We start from the raw sequence: 17,559 nt of genomic DNA, 5'->3' as shown, positions 1-17,559 counted from the left end.
GTCACCCAAGTCCAGGAAGCACAGAGAGTCCCATACAGGATAAACCCTAGGAAAAACACACCAAGACACATATTAATCAAACTAACAAAAATTAAATTCAAAGAAAAAATATTAAAAGCAGCAAGGGAAAAGCAAAAAATAACATACAAAGGAATCCCTATAAGGTTATCAGCTGACTTTTCCACAGAAACTCTGCAGGCCAGAAGGGAGTGGCAGGATATGCTTAAAGTGATGAAGGAGAAAAACCTACAACCAAGATTACTCTACCCAACAAGGATCTCATTCAGATTTGATGGAGAAGTCAAAAGCTTTTCAGACAAACAAAAGCTAAGAGAATTTAGCACCACCAAACCAGCTTTACAACAAATGCTAAAGAAACTTCTCTTGGCAGGAAACACAAGAGAAGAAAAAGACCCACAAAAAGAAAACCAAAAACAATTAAGAAAATGGTAATAGGAACATACCTATCAATAATAACCTTGAATGTAAATGGATTAAATGCCCCAACTGAAAGACACAGGCAGGCTGAATGGATACAAAAACAAGACCCATATATATGCTGTCTACAAGAGACCCACTTCAGACCTAGGGACACATACAGACTGAAAGTGAGGGGATGGAAAAATATATTCCATGCAGATGGAAATCAAAAGAAAGCTGGAGTAGCAATACTCATATCAGGTAAAATAGACTTTAAAATAAAGACTGTTACAAGAGATAAGGAGGGACACTACATAATGATCAAAGGATCAATCCAAGAAGAAGATATAACAATTATAAATGTTTATGCACCCAACATAGGAGCACCTCAATACATAAGGTAAATGCTAACAACCATGAAAGGAGAAATCGACAGTAACACAGTAATAGTAGGGGACTTTAACACCCCACTTACACCAATGGACAGATCATCCAAACAGAAAATAAAAAAGGAAACACAAGCTTTAAATGACACAGTAGACCAGAAAGATTTAATTGATATTTATAGAGCATTCCACTCAAAAGTGGCAGAATACACTTTCTTCTCAAGTGCACATGGAACATTCTCCAGGATAGATCACATCTTGGGTCACAAATCAAGCCTTGGAAAATTTAAGAAAATTGAAATCATATCAAGCATCTTTTCTGACCACAACGTTATGAGATTGGAAATCAGTTACAGGAACAAAACTGTAAAACACAAATACATGGAGGCTAAACAGTGTGCTACTAAATAACCAAGAGATCACTGAAGAAATCAAAGAAGAAATTAAAAAAATACATAGAAACAAATGACAATGAAAACATGATGACCCAAAATCTATGGGATGCAGCAAAAGCAGTTCTAAGAGGGAAGTTTATAGCAATCCAATCTCACATCAAGAAACAAGAAAAATCTCAAATAAACAATCTAACCCTACACTTAAAACAACTAGAGAAAGAAGAATAAAGAAAACCCAAAGTCAGTAGAAGGAAAGAAATCATAAAGATCAGAGCAGAAATAAATGAAATAGAAATGAAGAAAACAGTAGCAAGGATCAATAAAACTAAAAGCTGGTTCTTTGAGAAGATAAACAAAATTGACAAACCCTTAGCCAAACTCATCAAGAAAGAAAAGGAGAGGACACAAATCAATAAAATTAGAAATGAGAAAGGAGAAATCACAACCGATCCTGCAGAAATACAAAGGATTATAAGAGACTACTACAAACAACTATATGCCAATAAAATGGACAACCATGAAGAAATGGACAAATTCTTGGAAAGGTACAATTCTCCAAGACTGAACCAGGAAGAATTAGAAAATATAAACAGACCTGTCACAAGTAATGAAACTGAAAGTGTAATTAAAAATCTTCCAACAGACAAAAGTCCAGGACCAGATGGCTTCACAGGCGAATTCCATCAAACATTTAGAGAAGAGCTAACACTGATCCTTCTCAAAGTCTTCCAAAATATTGCAGAGGGAGATATACTCCCAAATTCATTCTATGAAGCCAAAATCACCCTGATACCAAAACCAGAAAAAGATATCACAAAAAAAGAAAATTATAGACCAATATCACTGATGAACATAGATGCAAAAATCCTGAACAAAATACTAGCAAACAGAATCCAACAGCACATTAAAAGGATCATACACCATGATCAAGTGGGATTTATCCCAGGGATTCAAGGGTTCTTCAATATATGCAAATCAATCAACGTGATACACCACATTAACAAATTAAGGAATAAAAGCCATATGATCATCTCAATAGATGCAGAAAAAGCTTTTGACAAAATTCAACACCCATTTATGATAAAAACTCTCCAGAAAGTGAGCATAGAGGGAACCTACCTCAACATAATAAAGGCCATATATGACAAACCCACAACAAGCATCATACTCAATAGTGAAAAACTGAAAGCATTTCCACTAAGATCAGGAACAGGACAAGGATATCTACTCTTGCCACTCTTATTGAACATAGTTTTGGAAGTTCTAGCCACAGCAATCAGAGAAGAAAAAGAAATAAAAGGAATACAAATTGGAAAAGAAGAATTAAAACTGTCACTGTTTGCCAGTGACATGATATTATACGTAGAAAATCCTAAAGATGCCACCAGAAAACTACTAGAACTAATTAATGAATTTGGTAAGGTTGCAGGATACAAAATTAATGCACAGAAATCTCTGGCATTTCTATACACCAACAACAAAAAATCAGAAAGAGAAATTAAGGAAACACTCCCATTTACCATTGCAATAAAAAGAATAATATACCTAGGAATAAACCTGCCTAAGGAGGTGAAAGACCTGTACTCAGAAAACTATAAAACACTGATGAAAGAAATCAAAGATGACATAAACAGATGGAGAAATATACCATGTTCTTGGATTGGAAGAATCAATATTGTGAAAATCACTATACTACCCAAAGCAATCTACTGATTCACTGCAATCCCTATCAAACTACCAATGGCATTTTTCACAGAACTAGAACAAAAAAATTCACAATTTGTATGGAAACACAAAAGACCCCGAATAGCCAAAGCAATCTTGAGAAAGGAAAACAGAGTTGGAAGAATCAGGCTCCCCAACTTCAAACTATACCACAAAGCTACAGTAATCAAGACAGTATGGTACTGGCACAAAAACAGAAATATACATCAATGGTACAGGATAGAAAGCCCAGAGATAAACCCATGCACATATGGGCACCTAATTTATGACAAAGGAGGCAAGAACATACAACGGAGAAAAGACAGCCTCTTCAATAAGTGGTGCTAGGAAAACTGGACAGCTACATGTAAAAGAATGAAATTAGAACACTACCTAACACCATACACAAAAATAAACTCCAAATGGATTAAAGACTTAAATGTAAGACCAGACACTATAAAACTCTTAGAGGAAAACATAGGAAAAACACTCTTTGACATAAACCACAGCAAGATCTTTTTTGACCCACCTCCTAGAGTAACAGAAATAAAAACAAAAATAAATAAATGGGACTTAATTAAACTTAAAAGCTTTTGCACAGCAAAGGAAACCATAAAGAAGACAAAAAGACAACCCTCAGAATGGGAGAAAATATTTGCAAATGAAACAACGGACAAAGAATTAATCTCCAAAATATGCAAACAGCTTATGCAGCTCAATATCAATAAAACAACCAATCCAGTTAAAAAATGGGCAGAAGACCTAAATAGACATTTCACCAAGGAAGACATACAGATGGCCAAGAGGCACATGAAAAGATGCTCAACATCACAAATTATTAGAGAAATGCAAATCAAAACTACAATGAGGTATCACCTCACACTGGTCAGAATGGCCATTATCAAAAAATCTAGAAACAGTAAATGCTGGAAAGAGTGTGGTGAAAAGGGAACCCTCCTGCACTGTTGGTGGGAATGTAAATTGATACAACCACTATGGAAAACAGTATGGAGGGTCCTTAAGAAAACTAGACATAGAACTACCATATGACCTAGCAATCGCACTACTGGGCATATACCCTGAGAAAACCATAATTCAGGAAGAGACATGTACCACAATGTTCATTGCAGCACTATTTACAATAGCCAGGACATGCAACCAACCTAAATGTCCATCAATAGATGAATGGATAAAGAAGATGTGGCACATGTATACAATGGAATATTACTCAGCCATAAAAAGAAACAAAACTGAGTTATTTGTAGTGAGGTGGATGAACCTAGAGTCTGTCATACAGAGTGAAGTAAGTCAGAAAGAGAAAAACAAATACCGTATGCTAACACATATATATGGAATTAAAAAAAAAAAGTTCTGATGAACCTAGTTGCAGGGCAGGAATAAAGAGATAGACATAGAGAATGGACTTGAGGACATTGGATTGGAGGGGGAAGCTGGGGCGAAGTGAGAGTAGCATCAACATATATACAGTACCGAATTTAAAATAGCTAGTGGGAAGCAGCCACATAGCACAGGGAGATCAGCTCGGTGCTTTGCGACCACCTAGAGGGGTGGGATAGGGAGGATGGGAGGGAGGCGCAAGAGGGAGGGGATATGGGGACATGTGTATGCATATGGCTGATTCTCTTTGTTGTGCAACAGAAACTAACACGGCATTGTGAAGCAATTATACTCCAACAAAGATCTATTAAAAAAATTCTTTTTAATAAAATAAAAGCTTAGAAATGAAAAAAAACTAAAACCCTGTTATATATAATTCTGTCTAAGTTCTTCACGGAAAAACACTATCCTCTCAGGTGTTAGGTATCAAATACAATTCCATTTGCTTTAAATAAAGTGAAAAGCATTATCAGTTAGCATGGTGTAATGAAGAAAATTCTAGACTAAAATGCCTAGATTCTAGACCTATTTCCTCATGAACTCATTTTGTAAACTTATGTAAATAACTCACCCATTCCTTCTCCGGTTTCCCATTGTGCAGTGGGTAAATAGTGCCTCACCCCTGGTAAAATTATTTATTTTAATATCTGTGAAAGTGCTTGGAACAATATAAAATAAGGATACATATAATGTTATTTCTACTTGCTATAAAAATTTTCGTATTAATAGATGCCTTTTGAGTCACTGCTGTGTAAATAAAAATAATATCCTAGTAATGCAGGACAAAAGTTAAAGAGTATATATGTCTACTAAAAATCACATTGGCAGTATTTTTATGACTCACCTATTTTTATTTTTTTATTTAATTGTATTTTTTTATACAACAGGTTCTTATTAGTTATCTATTTTATACATATTAGTGTATATGTGTCAATCCCAATCTCCCAACTCATCCCACCACCACCCGCCCACCCCCGCTTTCCCCCCTTGGTGTCCATATGTTTATTCTCTACATCTGTGTCTCTATTTCTGCCTTGCAAACTGGTTCATCTGTACCATTTTTCTAGATTCCACATATATGTGTTAATTTACAACATTTGTTTTTCTCTTTCTGACTTACTCTGTATGACAGTCTCTAGGTCCATCCACGTCTCTACAAATGACCCAATTTCAATGACTCACCTATTTTTAAAAGAACTTCAACTGCACTGTCAAATAGTTTTGAAAATGTGAAATGTTATGTATTTGACAGAGGATCAAATACAGGGATGGATGGGTGGGTGGGTGTGTGGTAGGTGATAGATGTCAATGGTGAGCAAAGCCAGGAAGGGCCGCCTGGACCACTTAGGGTGGTAAGGGGCCTGGGAGCTCTGTGTGGTGGAGGCGATTGCGTGACGGCAGAGCTGCGTTCGAGCTTGGTTCGAAGATCCCTGTGTCTGAGGCTCTGGGCATTCAGCTCCTGGCCTGCTTCTCCACCAGCTCCGCTCACCCACTTGGTGCTGCCTTTTCTGGGACCCAGGCAGAGGACGGGCCTCCTGGGGGCAGGCAGAGGCTGTGTTTTCACCACTTCTGGAGCTCACCCAGGCTCTGGATGCGGGACAGAGCAGACTGCCATCAACGCTTGAGTGAAGACTGGAGCTTGATTCACGGCTACCTGTGCGGGGAAGGAGATCACCTGCGTCAGTCTGCAGCAGGAAAGGTGGGGTTGATGCTGGAAAGCCCAGAGTGGGTCGCAGAGGTTACCACTAACCCCCAGGACACGACATCTGTGCTTGCCGAATAGTGAGAGATTGAGCCCAAATAAAAGGGCAGCGAATCCCAGGAGGCACAGGAACCCCGGTCTCCGGTGAGTGCAGCTCCCGCAGGTCAGCAGTCAGGTGAGACAGGTACACACACCTGAGCCGGACGGCCACACCCTCGGGGCTTTGTGCCTTTGTACTGTGGACCACCCACCTGGACTCGGGGCTCATCACCGAGTGGGGCTGTACCAACTGCCAACCTTGGGGATGTTTATTTGTTTGAGATTTTCAAAAAGCAGATTTTTTCAGGAACTTGAGAACCAGTTATAGATGTTTTTTACTCTGGAAGACAGAAGTCCCAGGAGAATAAGAAAAGAAAAGGGGACAATTTTCCCTCTAGTGTTTTAATTTCGAGGAGGGGGCCATCCAGCACGGCTGAGGCACCAACACACAAGATTTCCTTAGAAATTCCCCAGGACAAGTGTTGGCCTCCTTGTTGGAATTCATTTCCTAAATATTAAGTAAAAGTTGCTGAAATTCCCTTGCGATTCTATGCGGGGAGGTGATTGGCCCTGGTCCAACCCTTCCCATCCAGGCTGTAAGGGCTCCGAGGCCCTGGAATCACGTGAGCTCTTGGGTCCTCGGAGCAAAGGGGGCTGAGACAGGGTGAAGACATCACGTTTCCAGTGTCTGCAGGACCAGCCCCTGGAGGAGGTGACATTTTCTCTGACGACGCTGAAGTCACCCAGAAAGGGACGTTGCCTTGAGGGGAAGTGCGCTGTAACCCCGCCTCTGCTGTGTGATGAGGGTGATTCACTTGAGCTCTCTGAGCCCCCTTTCCTCATTTAAGGGATGAGGCCAGGAACTGCCACAGTTTGAGGAGTTGTATCAAAGGTCCATTATCTCGAGAGAATCAAGAGCTGAACGTGGGGAAGGTGGCCCAGCTGGGGACGCTGCTGACCCAGGCAGGAAACTGGGACCTGGGCCGGCCACTGCGGGGCATGTCCACGTGACAGGACCCCCGACGGGGGCAGGATGGAATAGGATGGGGAAGTGGAAGGGTCTTCGTGACCAAACCTTGCGGGCCCCCAACCAGACTGGAAGGCACCCCGCCAAGGCAGCTGTTATCTTTATTATTAGAGGAAGGTTGAACTGAAGTTACCGCTGTTCGTCCCCTATCTGGAGCCTCAGCAGAGCACATCTAGCCCTCTAATCACGCGGCAGTCTCTCTCCCAGCAACCGGCCCCCATCCTAAGGCACAGGCCAAAGGTCACCTCACTAACATAACAAAAACACCTTTACCGCCGTCAGCACTTAGGAAATTCCAAGGGTTTCAGGACCTCTGTGCCAGGAGCAGTGGATGAAGACCAAATATATATTTCTGATTATAAATCACAGTATCACAGGCACGAGATGCCGAAACCCACAAATCTACCCTTTGCCAAACCCCGCGGGACGCGCTGTGCAGGCACCCTCGGTGGCAAAGGCAGGACTGGTGCATCACACGAGACGGGCCTCGCTCCTCACCCACCTGCGGGCAGCCGGGCGCCTTATTCGTGGAACACCTGGTAGCTGAAGTTGTCGGACTGGGTTTTGAAGTTGTATTTTCCGGTCATTCTCTGGTAGCGCATGATGAGAAGGGCAGCTGAACCCGCCACCAAGGCAACGGCGGCCACCAGGATGAGGACCAGGTAACCGGCTCCCAGGCCTGCCTTTGCAGCTGGAGGTTCTCCTGCAGGGATGAAACAGGCACAGGTGGCAGGTCTGCCCAAAGCAGCTCGGCCTGGTCCCAGCGGGGCCCCCGCATGGCCCCTGGATGGAGGGCTCGGGACGGGACGAACCTGCGATGGAGCAAGTTCTCACGCGTCAGACGTCCAGCGTGCCCGTGTACCCGTCCCAAGCCCAGGAGAGCACAGCAGCCAGGACGGGTCTGCCTGCCCACGTTCTGGATAATCACTGGCCCAGAGGAGGAGGCCGCGTGGGAGCCACAGGCCCTCCAGGTCGGGGCAGAGCGCTCAGTGTGCCCCGCACAGAGACACACTGTGCCCACACACTGCACAGCGCCAGGAAGCCGGCCTTCCCCGGACTCGGGGGCAAGAAAGCACAGGAGAGCCTGGACCCCAAATTGCTGAAAACAGGGACTCAATAAATACTCATACACGCGGCCTCATAGCGGCATATCCAGAACAGCCGAAAGGGGGAAACAGCCCCCAAATCCATCAGAGGATGAATGAATAAACAACATGTGGTCCATCCACCCAGTGGAATAATATTCGACCATGAAAGGAATGAGATTCGGCCACAGGTTACGACATGGATGAGGCTTGAAAACAGCCATTGTGCTGAGTGACAGGCAACAGTCTCCAAGGACCACACGTCGTCGTGTGAGCCTGTTTCTAGGGAAACCAGAGACAGGAAGCCAACCTAGGTAGTTTCAGGGGCAGGGGAAGGGCTGGGGAGTCACTCCCTCCTGTGGGCACGGAGCTGCTTTGGGTGATGAAAATGTTTTGAAACTAGAGGAGGGTGGTGAATGTGCTAAATTCCGCCCAATTATTTATTTTAAAACAGTTAACTTTATATTAGGTGAATTTTATCTCAATTTTACCACAGGAGCTTATCAGAAAGCTCTGGGTAGGAAAGCATTCCTGGACGATAAGGGACACTCGAGATCCCATTTTCCATTTCTGGAGCTGTTTCCGGAAGTGGTCGCAGCTCTGGGTCTCCCAGTCATGGCTCAGACGAGTGCAGACACCAAAGTGATCCAACAATGGCCTAGAAGAGGCTCCCACCCAACTGCCTGGATGGTGGGCCAGCTGGAACCGGGCAAACCCCTCCTCCAGAGGGAGGACCACACTGGGATAGGGATACTGGGGACAGTTGCTGGAGCGGCTGCAACCTCCCAAGGAACCTGAGGCCTCCAGACTCTGGGGCACCAGCTTCCTGACAACTCCTTCATGGCTGGATCTTAAATCCATCCTCCAGTGGGTGCTACAGTGGACCCTTCCCCCTCCTCCTGTGCCTCATGTAGGGGACCAACTTGTGAGCACAAGGGGGGCTGTCTGCCCTGAGGATGCTGGAGCAGAAAGGCAGAAGAGTCCCCCTTGTTGGTCCCGTGGAGCCCAGCCCCAGACCCAGACTGGCAGCTACAGAGATGACCGAACCTGTTCGGTCGCTGCCTCTCCAGCTGGGTTTCTGTTCCCTGCAGCTGAGCACTCTTAACTGGCCACTGGCTCAGAGCTGCTCCGAGTGGGGTCCACAGGCCGGTGTCGTCCACTGGTTACCATCGTCCAGGAATGGTTACTGGTCCAGGAGAGATGTTTACAAATAGAGAGGGAGCCTGTGTCGCAACGTGACCTGCGCTATCAGTGGGGGTATTTCCTTAAACATAGTATCCACCTGTCAGTCCATGATGGACGAGATGCTTAAATAAAAGACACTGGTCCTCCCGCAGGATAGCAAGAGCAGCCGGCACCATGCACAGGGCTGTTGTGATATCACGGCGGTGATGCACATGATCAATCTTTTTGCAAAGACACTAAAACCTATCGCTGCTCTTGTGAAGGGGACACATCTCGGTGAGGGAAAGTGATGGAGGACCTCCCGGCACGCAAATAACCCAGGAGCAGGGTACATATAACCCAGGCCCCTTCCAGAGGGTCCAGGTCCTTCCAGAGGTCTGAGGTCCAGCTCAGTTGTCCTCTGGGGACACCCAGGCTCCTCACTTCTGAGCTGCCTCAATAATTGTTCCAGACCCTTCCCACTGGGACATTTCAGGATCCCACGGACATTAATCTCAAACATTCTCTACCTCTTCACACAAAAAACTCTAGTGAGAGAGAAATAATGTTCTCTAAAAAGCAAATGGCCATGGATGATTTCCAAAAATTAAGTGCAAAAATTACAGTGCCGATATATGATTTGTTGGTAGCACAGATTCAGCAACGATTACCAGTGGGATGCTGCCTTAGAATTGCCAACACACAGTGTTACGTGTTGAAGTGTATCCCTCCAAAACAGGTATGTTGAGTCCTAACCCCCAGTGCCTGAGAATGTGACCTTATTTGGAAATAGGGTCATTGCAGACATCTTTAGTTAAGTTATACTGAAGCAGAAGAGGCCCCCAATTCAATGACTGGTGTCCTTGTCAGAAGACGGAGACCTTCAGGAGAAGCCATGTGATACAGAGGCAGAGGCTGGAGGGATGCAACCACAAGCCAAGGATGCCAGAGCAGAACCACCAGAAGCTGGGAGAGAGGCCTAGAATGGATTCTCCCTCAGGGACTTTGGAAGGAACCAGCCCTGCCCACCCCATGATCTTGGACTTGGGTCTCCAGACTGTGAGAGAGTATTTTCTGTTATTTTAAGCCACCCAGTTTGTGGTTCTTAGTTTCCTGTGTCACTAGCCCCAGAAAACTAACACCCGTGGTGTGAAGGCTGGGGTGGACTGATCCCTGGAAAGGAAGCCAGGGCAGCCCCTGGAGACCAAGGGTGGGTGGGTTAGGAAAAGCCTGGAACTGCTGGGAGAGGCCCAGCTTGTCCAGGTGACAGCTGTGTGAGCTTGGACATGTTCCCTGAGATCTCCCAGTGTTCTCATTCTTCCCCAGAGTAGAAGTGATGTGATAGCAGGGGACAGGTCATGGGTGCCCAGTGGGAGGGGCCGGGCTGCAGGTGCCCAGTGGGAGGGGCAGGGATAAAATCCTGGAGGTACTTGTCTGCCAGCCTCTTTTCACTCTGTGTCTCCAGCAGTATTTCTGTTACTACACACTATTAAAATGTAATCACCTGCCTACCAGCTGGGAGATTCCATGTTTCTAAGTGATGTTTCTGTATATTTGTATGACACAGTGATGAAGCAAAAAAGCTAATAATACAATGAGAAAGAATGATGAACAAAATGAGTAATTATAATCCTTGTTATTGAGCTTGACCGTCTATACCCTTACTGTGTTTGGTGTTCTCTGCAATGGTTGTGTTAGTAAAGTGCACTACCAGTTAGGAAGGACAACAAATAACACTTACCAGTAACTTCTATGGACAAGACACAGTATGAACTAGGAATTACCGTCATCATCATTGTTGTCCCCATTTTACAGATGAGGGAAATGAGGCAAATGCAGCATGCCCAAAGTCAGACCCAAGTTTTGTCTCCAGGCAACCTAGCTCCAGCATCACAAATTTTAGCCTCACAGAGGATTTTTATTTACTGTAATCTTATTGGCCAGGTATGTAGGACTGTTGCAATAACTCCTATGATGGAGAGAAAAAGCACAGTGCCTGACATACAGTAGTTAGAGGAGATAATGAATAAGTGGGTAGATGAGTGGATGGATGGAGGAATGATGGATGGATGGATGGGACTCAGAAGACTCAGGAATGTTCCTAAGAGAAGTGTGAGAGCCTATATTTAAACAAAAGCCTCCTGACTCCAAACCCAGTGTTTTTTTCCACTCTGGTTTTGACATTATCTGTAATATCTACGAATAAATAGAAGTTCTGTTTCTATAAATAAGAATGCAATTCACATACATTCTCTTTCATATTAGATCAATCAGTTCTCAGCCATTTAAGACAATGAAGAGGGTAGGAAAAGCATATTGTCCCAGGACCCAGGCCAGCGATGGCCCGAGGACCAGTGCAAACACCAGGGCCTGGAATTCAGCTCCAGAGACGTTGAGTTGGTTGGCCTGGGGCATGGCCTGGGACCTGTGATGTTTTTTTAATTTCCAAAATCCTTTGGATGAGAACCAGCAGTTGAATATCACTGGCCAAGAAGACCTCCCTTCCCAAGCCCTGGTTAGCACACCCATGCCAGTTTACACCCTGCATCCAAAACCCAGAAGTTCTTGTATGGGAAAATAGAGAGGCAAGGAGGGCCATCCAAATCAGGAAGAAAAACAATAAAAAAGGAAAGTCAACTAGGATTAGGTTTAGCTGTAAGGAAGAGAAAAACCCGAAATAGCAAGGACAAAGAAAATGGAAGCTTATTTCTTTCTGGCATAAAAATTGGAGGTCAGAGCCCAGGCCTGGCCCTGCAGCTTTGCTCTGTGGTGCCCTGGGGCACCCGGCTCCTGCCCCCATGGTGCTCATGGCCCCAGATGGCGGCTGGCTGCAGCCGCCTCCCCTGAATGTCAGGCAGCCGGGTGGGTACCAGATGTTTATAAGGCAGGCACCCTTAAAAAGTTGTCACTCGACACTCTCTTTTGCATCTCATTAGCCAGAGCTCACTCATATGGCCACTCTTGCTGTGAGGTCGGTTGGGAATTATAGTTTTTATTCCTGGCAGCCCCCTGTCCCCTAAAAACTGGGGTTTCTATTACCATGGAAGGAGAAGAGAACAGATATTTGGGGACAGCTAGCAGTTTCTGAATCAATACCCGAGTTTAGTTGTCTAAACCAAGTCACCAACTCACCTTCGGACCGAATCAGGGGTCCCCAGGACATCTGGTGCGTTGCAGAGGGCTCACCATTTCTCAGCGACCGAAAGTCATCGCAGTTCTGTAATTTTAAAAGGAGAAGAAGTACAAATTAGTTGAACAATGTTTATGAGAAATGTACCCACTATCAGGGTTGATACTCTGATTCGTACATGTTCCTTCCTGCTGGAAACGTCAAGTCACAATGGATGAGTTCAGTCAGGGGAGAAGGAGGAGGGGGGAGGCTGGACCACCTGGGCCTCGGGGTTGTGCAGGTGGGGTGCCCAACTGGATGGGGGAGGGCTGGGCAGCAGGAGGGTTGGAGGAAGCAAGATGTAGCCCCCTGTGCTGTCTCCAGTTTCTAGCTCTGGCCCCTTGGCCCCTGGGGGCATCGTCTCAGAGTCACCCTTTGTTCTCCACAGCCTGCGGCAGACACCTGCTCCTTTTAACACCTTTGCCTGATGAAAAGTTTCAATGACATGATAGAATCTGTCTACCATATACCTGCCATGGGGTGCAATGTGTCCCCCAAAAGATGTTGCAGTCCTAACCTCAGTACTTGTGGACGTGACCTTATTTGGAAATAGGGTCTTTGCAGATGATCAAGTTAAGATGAGGTCATTAGGGTGGGTTCTAATCCAATATGACTGCGTTCTTGCAAAAAGAGGACATTTGAACACAGACACAGATATGCACAGAGGGAAGACATGTGAAGACACAGGGAGAAGGTGGCATCGATCAGTCAGGGAGCTGGACCTGGAACAGATTCTCCCCCAGCCTCACAAGGAATGGCCCAGCCGACGACACCTTGATCTCGGACTCCCAGCCTCCAGACTGTGCGAGGGTAGATTTATGTTATTTAAGCTGCCCAGCCTGCGGTACTTCGTTACAGCAGCCCCAGGAAACCAATAAAACACCCATCCTAGAGGAGCTTGGAAAGAAATACGTGAAGCTCATAGTGTAGAGAATTTGAGAACCGGAAACTCCTTGTCAAAGCTGTCGTGGTCATTAACACCCTAGGGTTTCTAAGGGGCTGATACAGGCTCGGAGCCCCTCAGCGGGCAGGCACCAGGAGTCTGTGTTCCTTTCCTGCTGTTGTTCCAGAAGACCTACTGTTTGAGAAAAAGTGACAGCAAAATCAGGGCTCACTGGATTTCTTCTGCTGTGCATTTTGAATGATGTTTGGCCCTGATCACCCAGGAAAACCGCCCAAGTTTCGTAAGGAGCACAGGAACAAACGCGTCCCCAAAGGAGAGAGAAATATGCAGTTGCTGAACCAAAGGCCAGCAGAGCCCTCCGTGCCTTCCCCAGCCACAGGTGACACATGACAGTCACTTCACATACTTGTCTGTGGATGAAGAATAACTCTCCAACCCAGAAGTGCAAAGCACATTTCAAATTCAAAGTTCTGAGGAAATGAGAATGTAAAGTTATTCATAATCCCAGCATAAATGCTGAACGGGAAAGAACAAAAACCTGATTAAATAACCTAGTGGCTAGGATTCAGCAGTGTGCCATCGACTTGCTAAAAATAATTTCAAATTAAAATAACATTTTTACACCGAAATATGCATTCAGTCACCTGGAGGAGAAGAATTACAGCACCATGACAAGCAAGGTCTGATGTGATGGCCAGTGGAATGGTATGGTCTAAGGAAGGACTCAAGTTAGCCGCCCAGCGACACTGGTTCTCCACCCAGGACTGTCCACCATTGAAACCTCATTTCATGTCTTTTAAGGGCCAAGTCTGCAGGGCCCAGCACCTCCTCCCTGAAGTCTGGCCCCAGAAATGCCCAGGCCCTGGGCTTCTGATCACAGAGCAACCCTCCTCATAACAAAGAGGATGAGTCCAGAGGTTTAGAACAGCAAAACACCTACTATTTTGCACGTCGTTCCAGAGGATTCCATGCAGATGCGGAGTTTGCAGTGCAGATAGACTATGGAGTTGTTGATGAAGGAAAAGATTTTCAGCTTAAACTGGGCCTTGTTGGAGTTCCCGTTCTCAATCACATTCGTGTGTGTATTGGGGATAGGGCAGCTGGGAAGAGAGAAAGTGACTCATTAGTTCTAAACTGGCCCTCCTGTCCTTGTTCCCAGGTGAGTTTCCTTACCGTGCACCTGAGTGCACACAGGGCATCCCCACTAGGCTCCAAGAAGGCAAGGATGGCTAGGTCTCCAGTTCCCAAGAGGAGGGTCTCCTGAGGGCACCACCTAAAACCCGGGTCTGCATCCATGCATGTCTGGAAATTCAGAGGGTCCAAAGAAGGCTACACAGAGGGAGTGGGTGCCCAGTGCCCCCTGAGCCCCTACCTGTTGTTAATGAAGCCAAACATGACCGGGTCCCTGGCATTGCTGGATGGCGTTGCCCAGCACTTGGTCAGGACCACCTTGAGGTTGCTTTTCTGTTTATAGAGCCCTACTTCGATCTTGACGTCATCACTGGCAGACACGGTATAATTTTGAGGAATAGGAGAGTCTCCAATAAATAACTGCATTTCAGTGACAAAACTTCCAGCACCATGGAGGTCCTCGATGATCGTGTAAACCCTGCAAGAGGGAGCGTTTGCAGGGGGGGCTCTGCTTCTGTGACCCTCCTGTTCCCATTTCTCCCCAAAATACAACTCCAAAGAAAGATGGAATTAAAACAAGACCACCCAAATGAGAACAAGCAAAGAAAGGCTATTTTTTTTTGAGCTGGCTAGAGCTGGGGTCAGCCCCAGTCACTAGAGTTTGGTGGAGACTCAAAGGCAGGCAGAGGAGGGGTGAGCTTCACAGGGGAAAGGGGGAGACAGGCGTGCCCTGATGGGGGCGTCCTATGTGACTGGCTAGGGGAACAGATCTGGCTTTCCCTGGTTGGTTCTAAACCGGAAATGGGGACAAATCTAGGGAAGCTGGCAGTTATTAATCAAGTCTTGGCCACTGCCTTTTGTATGTTCAGTCTCTCAGAAGGGTCCTCAAGTGATTAAAACCGAAAGAAACCCCCAAGTGATGGTGCTGGGAGGAACGTGAGCTGCAGGGAATTGGGGAGAGATCTCTGCACTCACCCCCACTCCGGGGTGTAGCCCGATGACGTCAGGAGGTCATTCTGGAAGGCACAGTGGATGGGGCTCAGGATCTTCAGGTGATGGATGATGCCCTCTGGGGACAGGTCGTTCCTCAGCGTGGTCCTCACCACCGTATTCGTCATGTTCTGAACACAGACGGGAAATGAGTGAGCTCCCGGGCCCCAGCAGGCCCCCGACATGGCTACGGACCACAGTTCTGGGTGCAGGGGTTGTTTAAAGCTTATCCCCCCAAATATGAAAACCTTGACAACTTTTTCCCAGTGTAAATTGCAAAAGAGAACATAACGTCGTGACATCTGGTTTAGCCTATTTCCTGTACCGGCTTTCTTCATTAAAAGAGAACCAGAGACAGACTAGATCAGATGATACCCCAAACAATAGATTAGATTCTTCCCCAAATAATCCCCAAGTACACTTCTGAAAATTAGAGAGCAAGCCCTCACCAAAGGAATCGAGTTAAAATAAACTGGTTAAAGTCTGCAACTAAGAAGTACTAGGGATGTCATGTACAACATGATAAATATCATTAGCACCTGCTGCACTTTATATATGAAAGTGGTGAAGAGGGTAAACCCTCGGAGTTCTTACTCCAAGGAAAAAAGTTTTTTCTATTTCTTTAATTTTGTATCTATATGAGACGACAGATGTTCATTTAAACTGTAATAATCATTTCATGATGTACGTAAGTCAAATCATCATGCTGTACATCTGAAACTTATACAGGCTGTATGTCAATTACATCTCAATAAAACTGGAATAAAGACTTTTTTAAAAAGAATCTTTAGCTGTTGGATATTATTAGTCTCTCTAAGTTTTTATACAGATGCTGAAATTAGAATGATTGAAAGTCATAATAATTTTTAGAATTCATTTTCCTTGGTAGAGATTCCTGATGCATTAGCTTCTGGGAACAAAGGTGGATAGGTTCTTAACTGAACGATCCAAAATGGAAACATTTAAACACAAACTCTTCTTTGTTTGCTTTTTAAAATAAAGTGCTTGTGTTCGTATCTCATATTTTTAATTATCTGCATGATGTTTACAGGTCCTGTGGTTTCTTCAGCTCAGAAGCAGACCCTCATTCAGCACATTTAGTTTTACAATAGCCATGAAGCCACATCTCGGATTGGGCTGTATTAGAGGCACCAAGTTTAGAACATGTGTCCTCACAGTGGTGGACATTATGTGCCTTGACTCACTTTGAAAAATGCCTCAGAAAACCTGGACAGTCCCCTGCTATCTTCACAAGAATTTTACACGTATTTATGAAGATGATTCTGTACTTCGTGAATCTCTGGGGCACGGGCTAATTTCTCTCTTCTTAGTCATACTCTGAACCATCTGAATATGGTATATCAAACTGAGAGGTGAGACCTTAAATTTAACGGAAACATAGATAGTATGAAACATAGTTTGATGTATATAGTACATTAAACTGAGAGATGAGACCTTAAATTTAACTTTTTTTAAAAACTAGGAGGTCAATAAAATTTAACCCCCTTCCCCGCAAAAAAGAGGAAGAACCTGCTAACCGTACCTAATCTGTTGTATTTGTATAACTAAGTCTCCAGGGGGACACTTAGTTTTTGACAAATTTCAAAACACAGAAGAGCTCTTGTGGTTTCCAGGGCCTGGATGACTCATAAGAGATGAATTTCCCTCTGCTCTGAAAGCACCCTGAATTTCACTGAATTTAATTGCTAAACCAGGTGTTTGTCTACCACGGAAAAACAAGCAAGTGGGAGAGCCGACGCCTGCAGCCTTGTGTCTGTGCCTCCGTGTAGGCGGTGCTAGCTCCCCCGAGGGCAGCCCGGCCAGCCCATCGCACCTGAGCACTGCGGGCAGGACTGTCTTATTTTCTAGCATCTGTCACTTGAGGTCTGCAGGTCCTGCACCAACGTGGACCTGAGAACCACAGCGGCAGCTCTGCCCACACCCGCGCCCGCCCCCCGCCAGCGTGTGTGCAGACTCTGGCTCAGAACTGAAGTCGCCCAGAAGCTGCGGCCCCCCGCACTCCGCACCTCCCACCATGGCTGCTC

The 17,559-nt window shown here is 45.3% G+C and overlaps 1 protein-coding gene across 1 annotated transcript in view; it reads right to left on the bottom strand.

Annotated features, from left to right (window-relative positions):
• Window positions 1–7,592: 7,592 nt before the first annotated feature.
• UMODL1 (uromodulin like 1) overlaps window positions 7,593–17,559 on the bottom strand; it is a 58,068-nt gene continuing 48,101 nt past the window's right edge. The window contains exons 18-22 of the mRNA XM_059922299.1: window positions 15,500–15,645; window positions 14,766–15,002; window positions 14,334–14,493; window positions 12,453–12,537; window positions 7,593–7,774 (exon numbers count right to left, since the gene is read on the bottom strand). Of these exons, the coding sequence (XP_059778282.1) occupies window positions 7,593–7,774; window positions 12,453–12,537; window positions 14,334–14,493; window positions 14,766–15,002; window positions 15,500–15,645 (810 nt within the window). The remainder of the gene's footprint in view (window positions 7,775–12,452; window positions 12,538–14,333; window positions 14,494–14,765; window positions 15,003–15,499; window positions 15,646–17,559) is intronic.

The sequence above is a fragment of the Balaenoptera ricei genome, chromosome 4, assembly GCF_028023285.1.
Source record: "Balaenoptera ricei isolate mBalRic1 chromosome 4, mBalRic1.hap2, whole genome shotgun sequence".
Classification (NCBI taxonomy): domain Eukaryota; kingdom Metazoa; phylum Chordata; class Mammalia; order Artiodactyla; family Balaenopteridae; genus Balaenoptera; species Balaenoptera ricei.
This window is presented reverse-complemented; position numbering and strand designations above follow the sequence as displayed.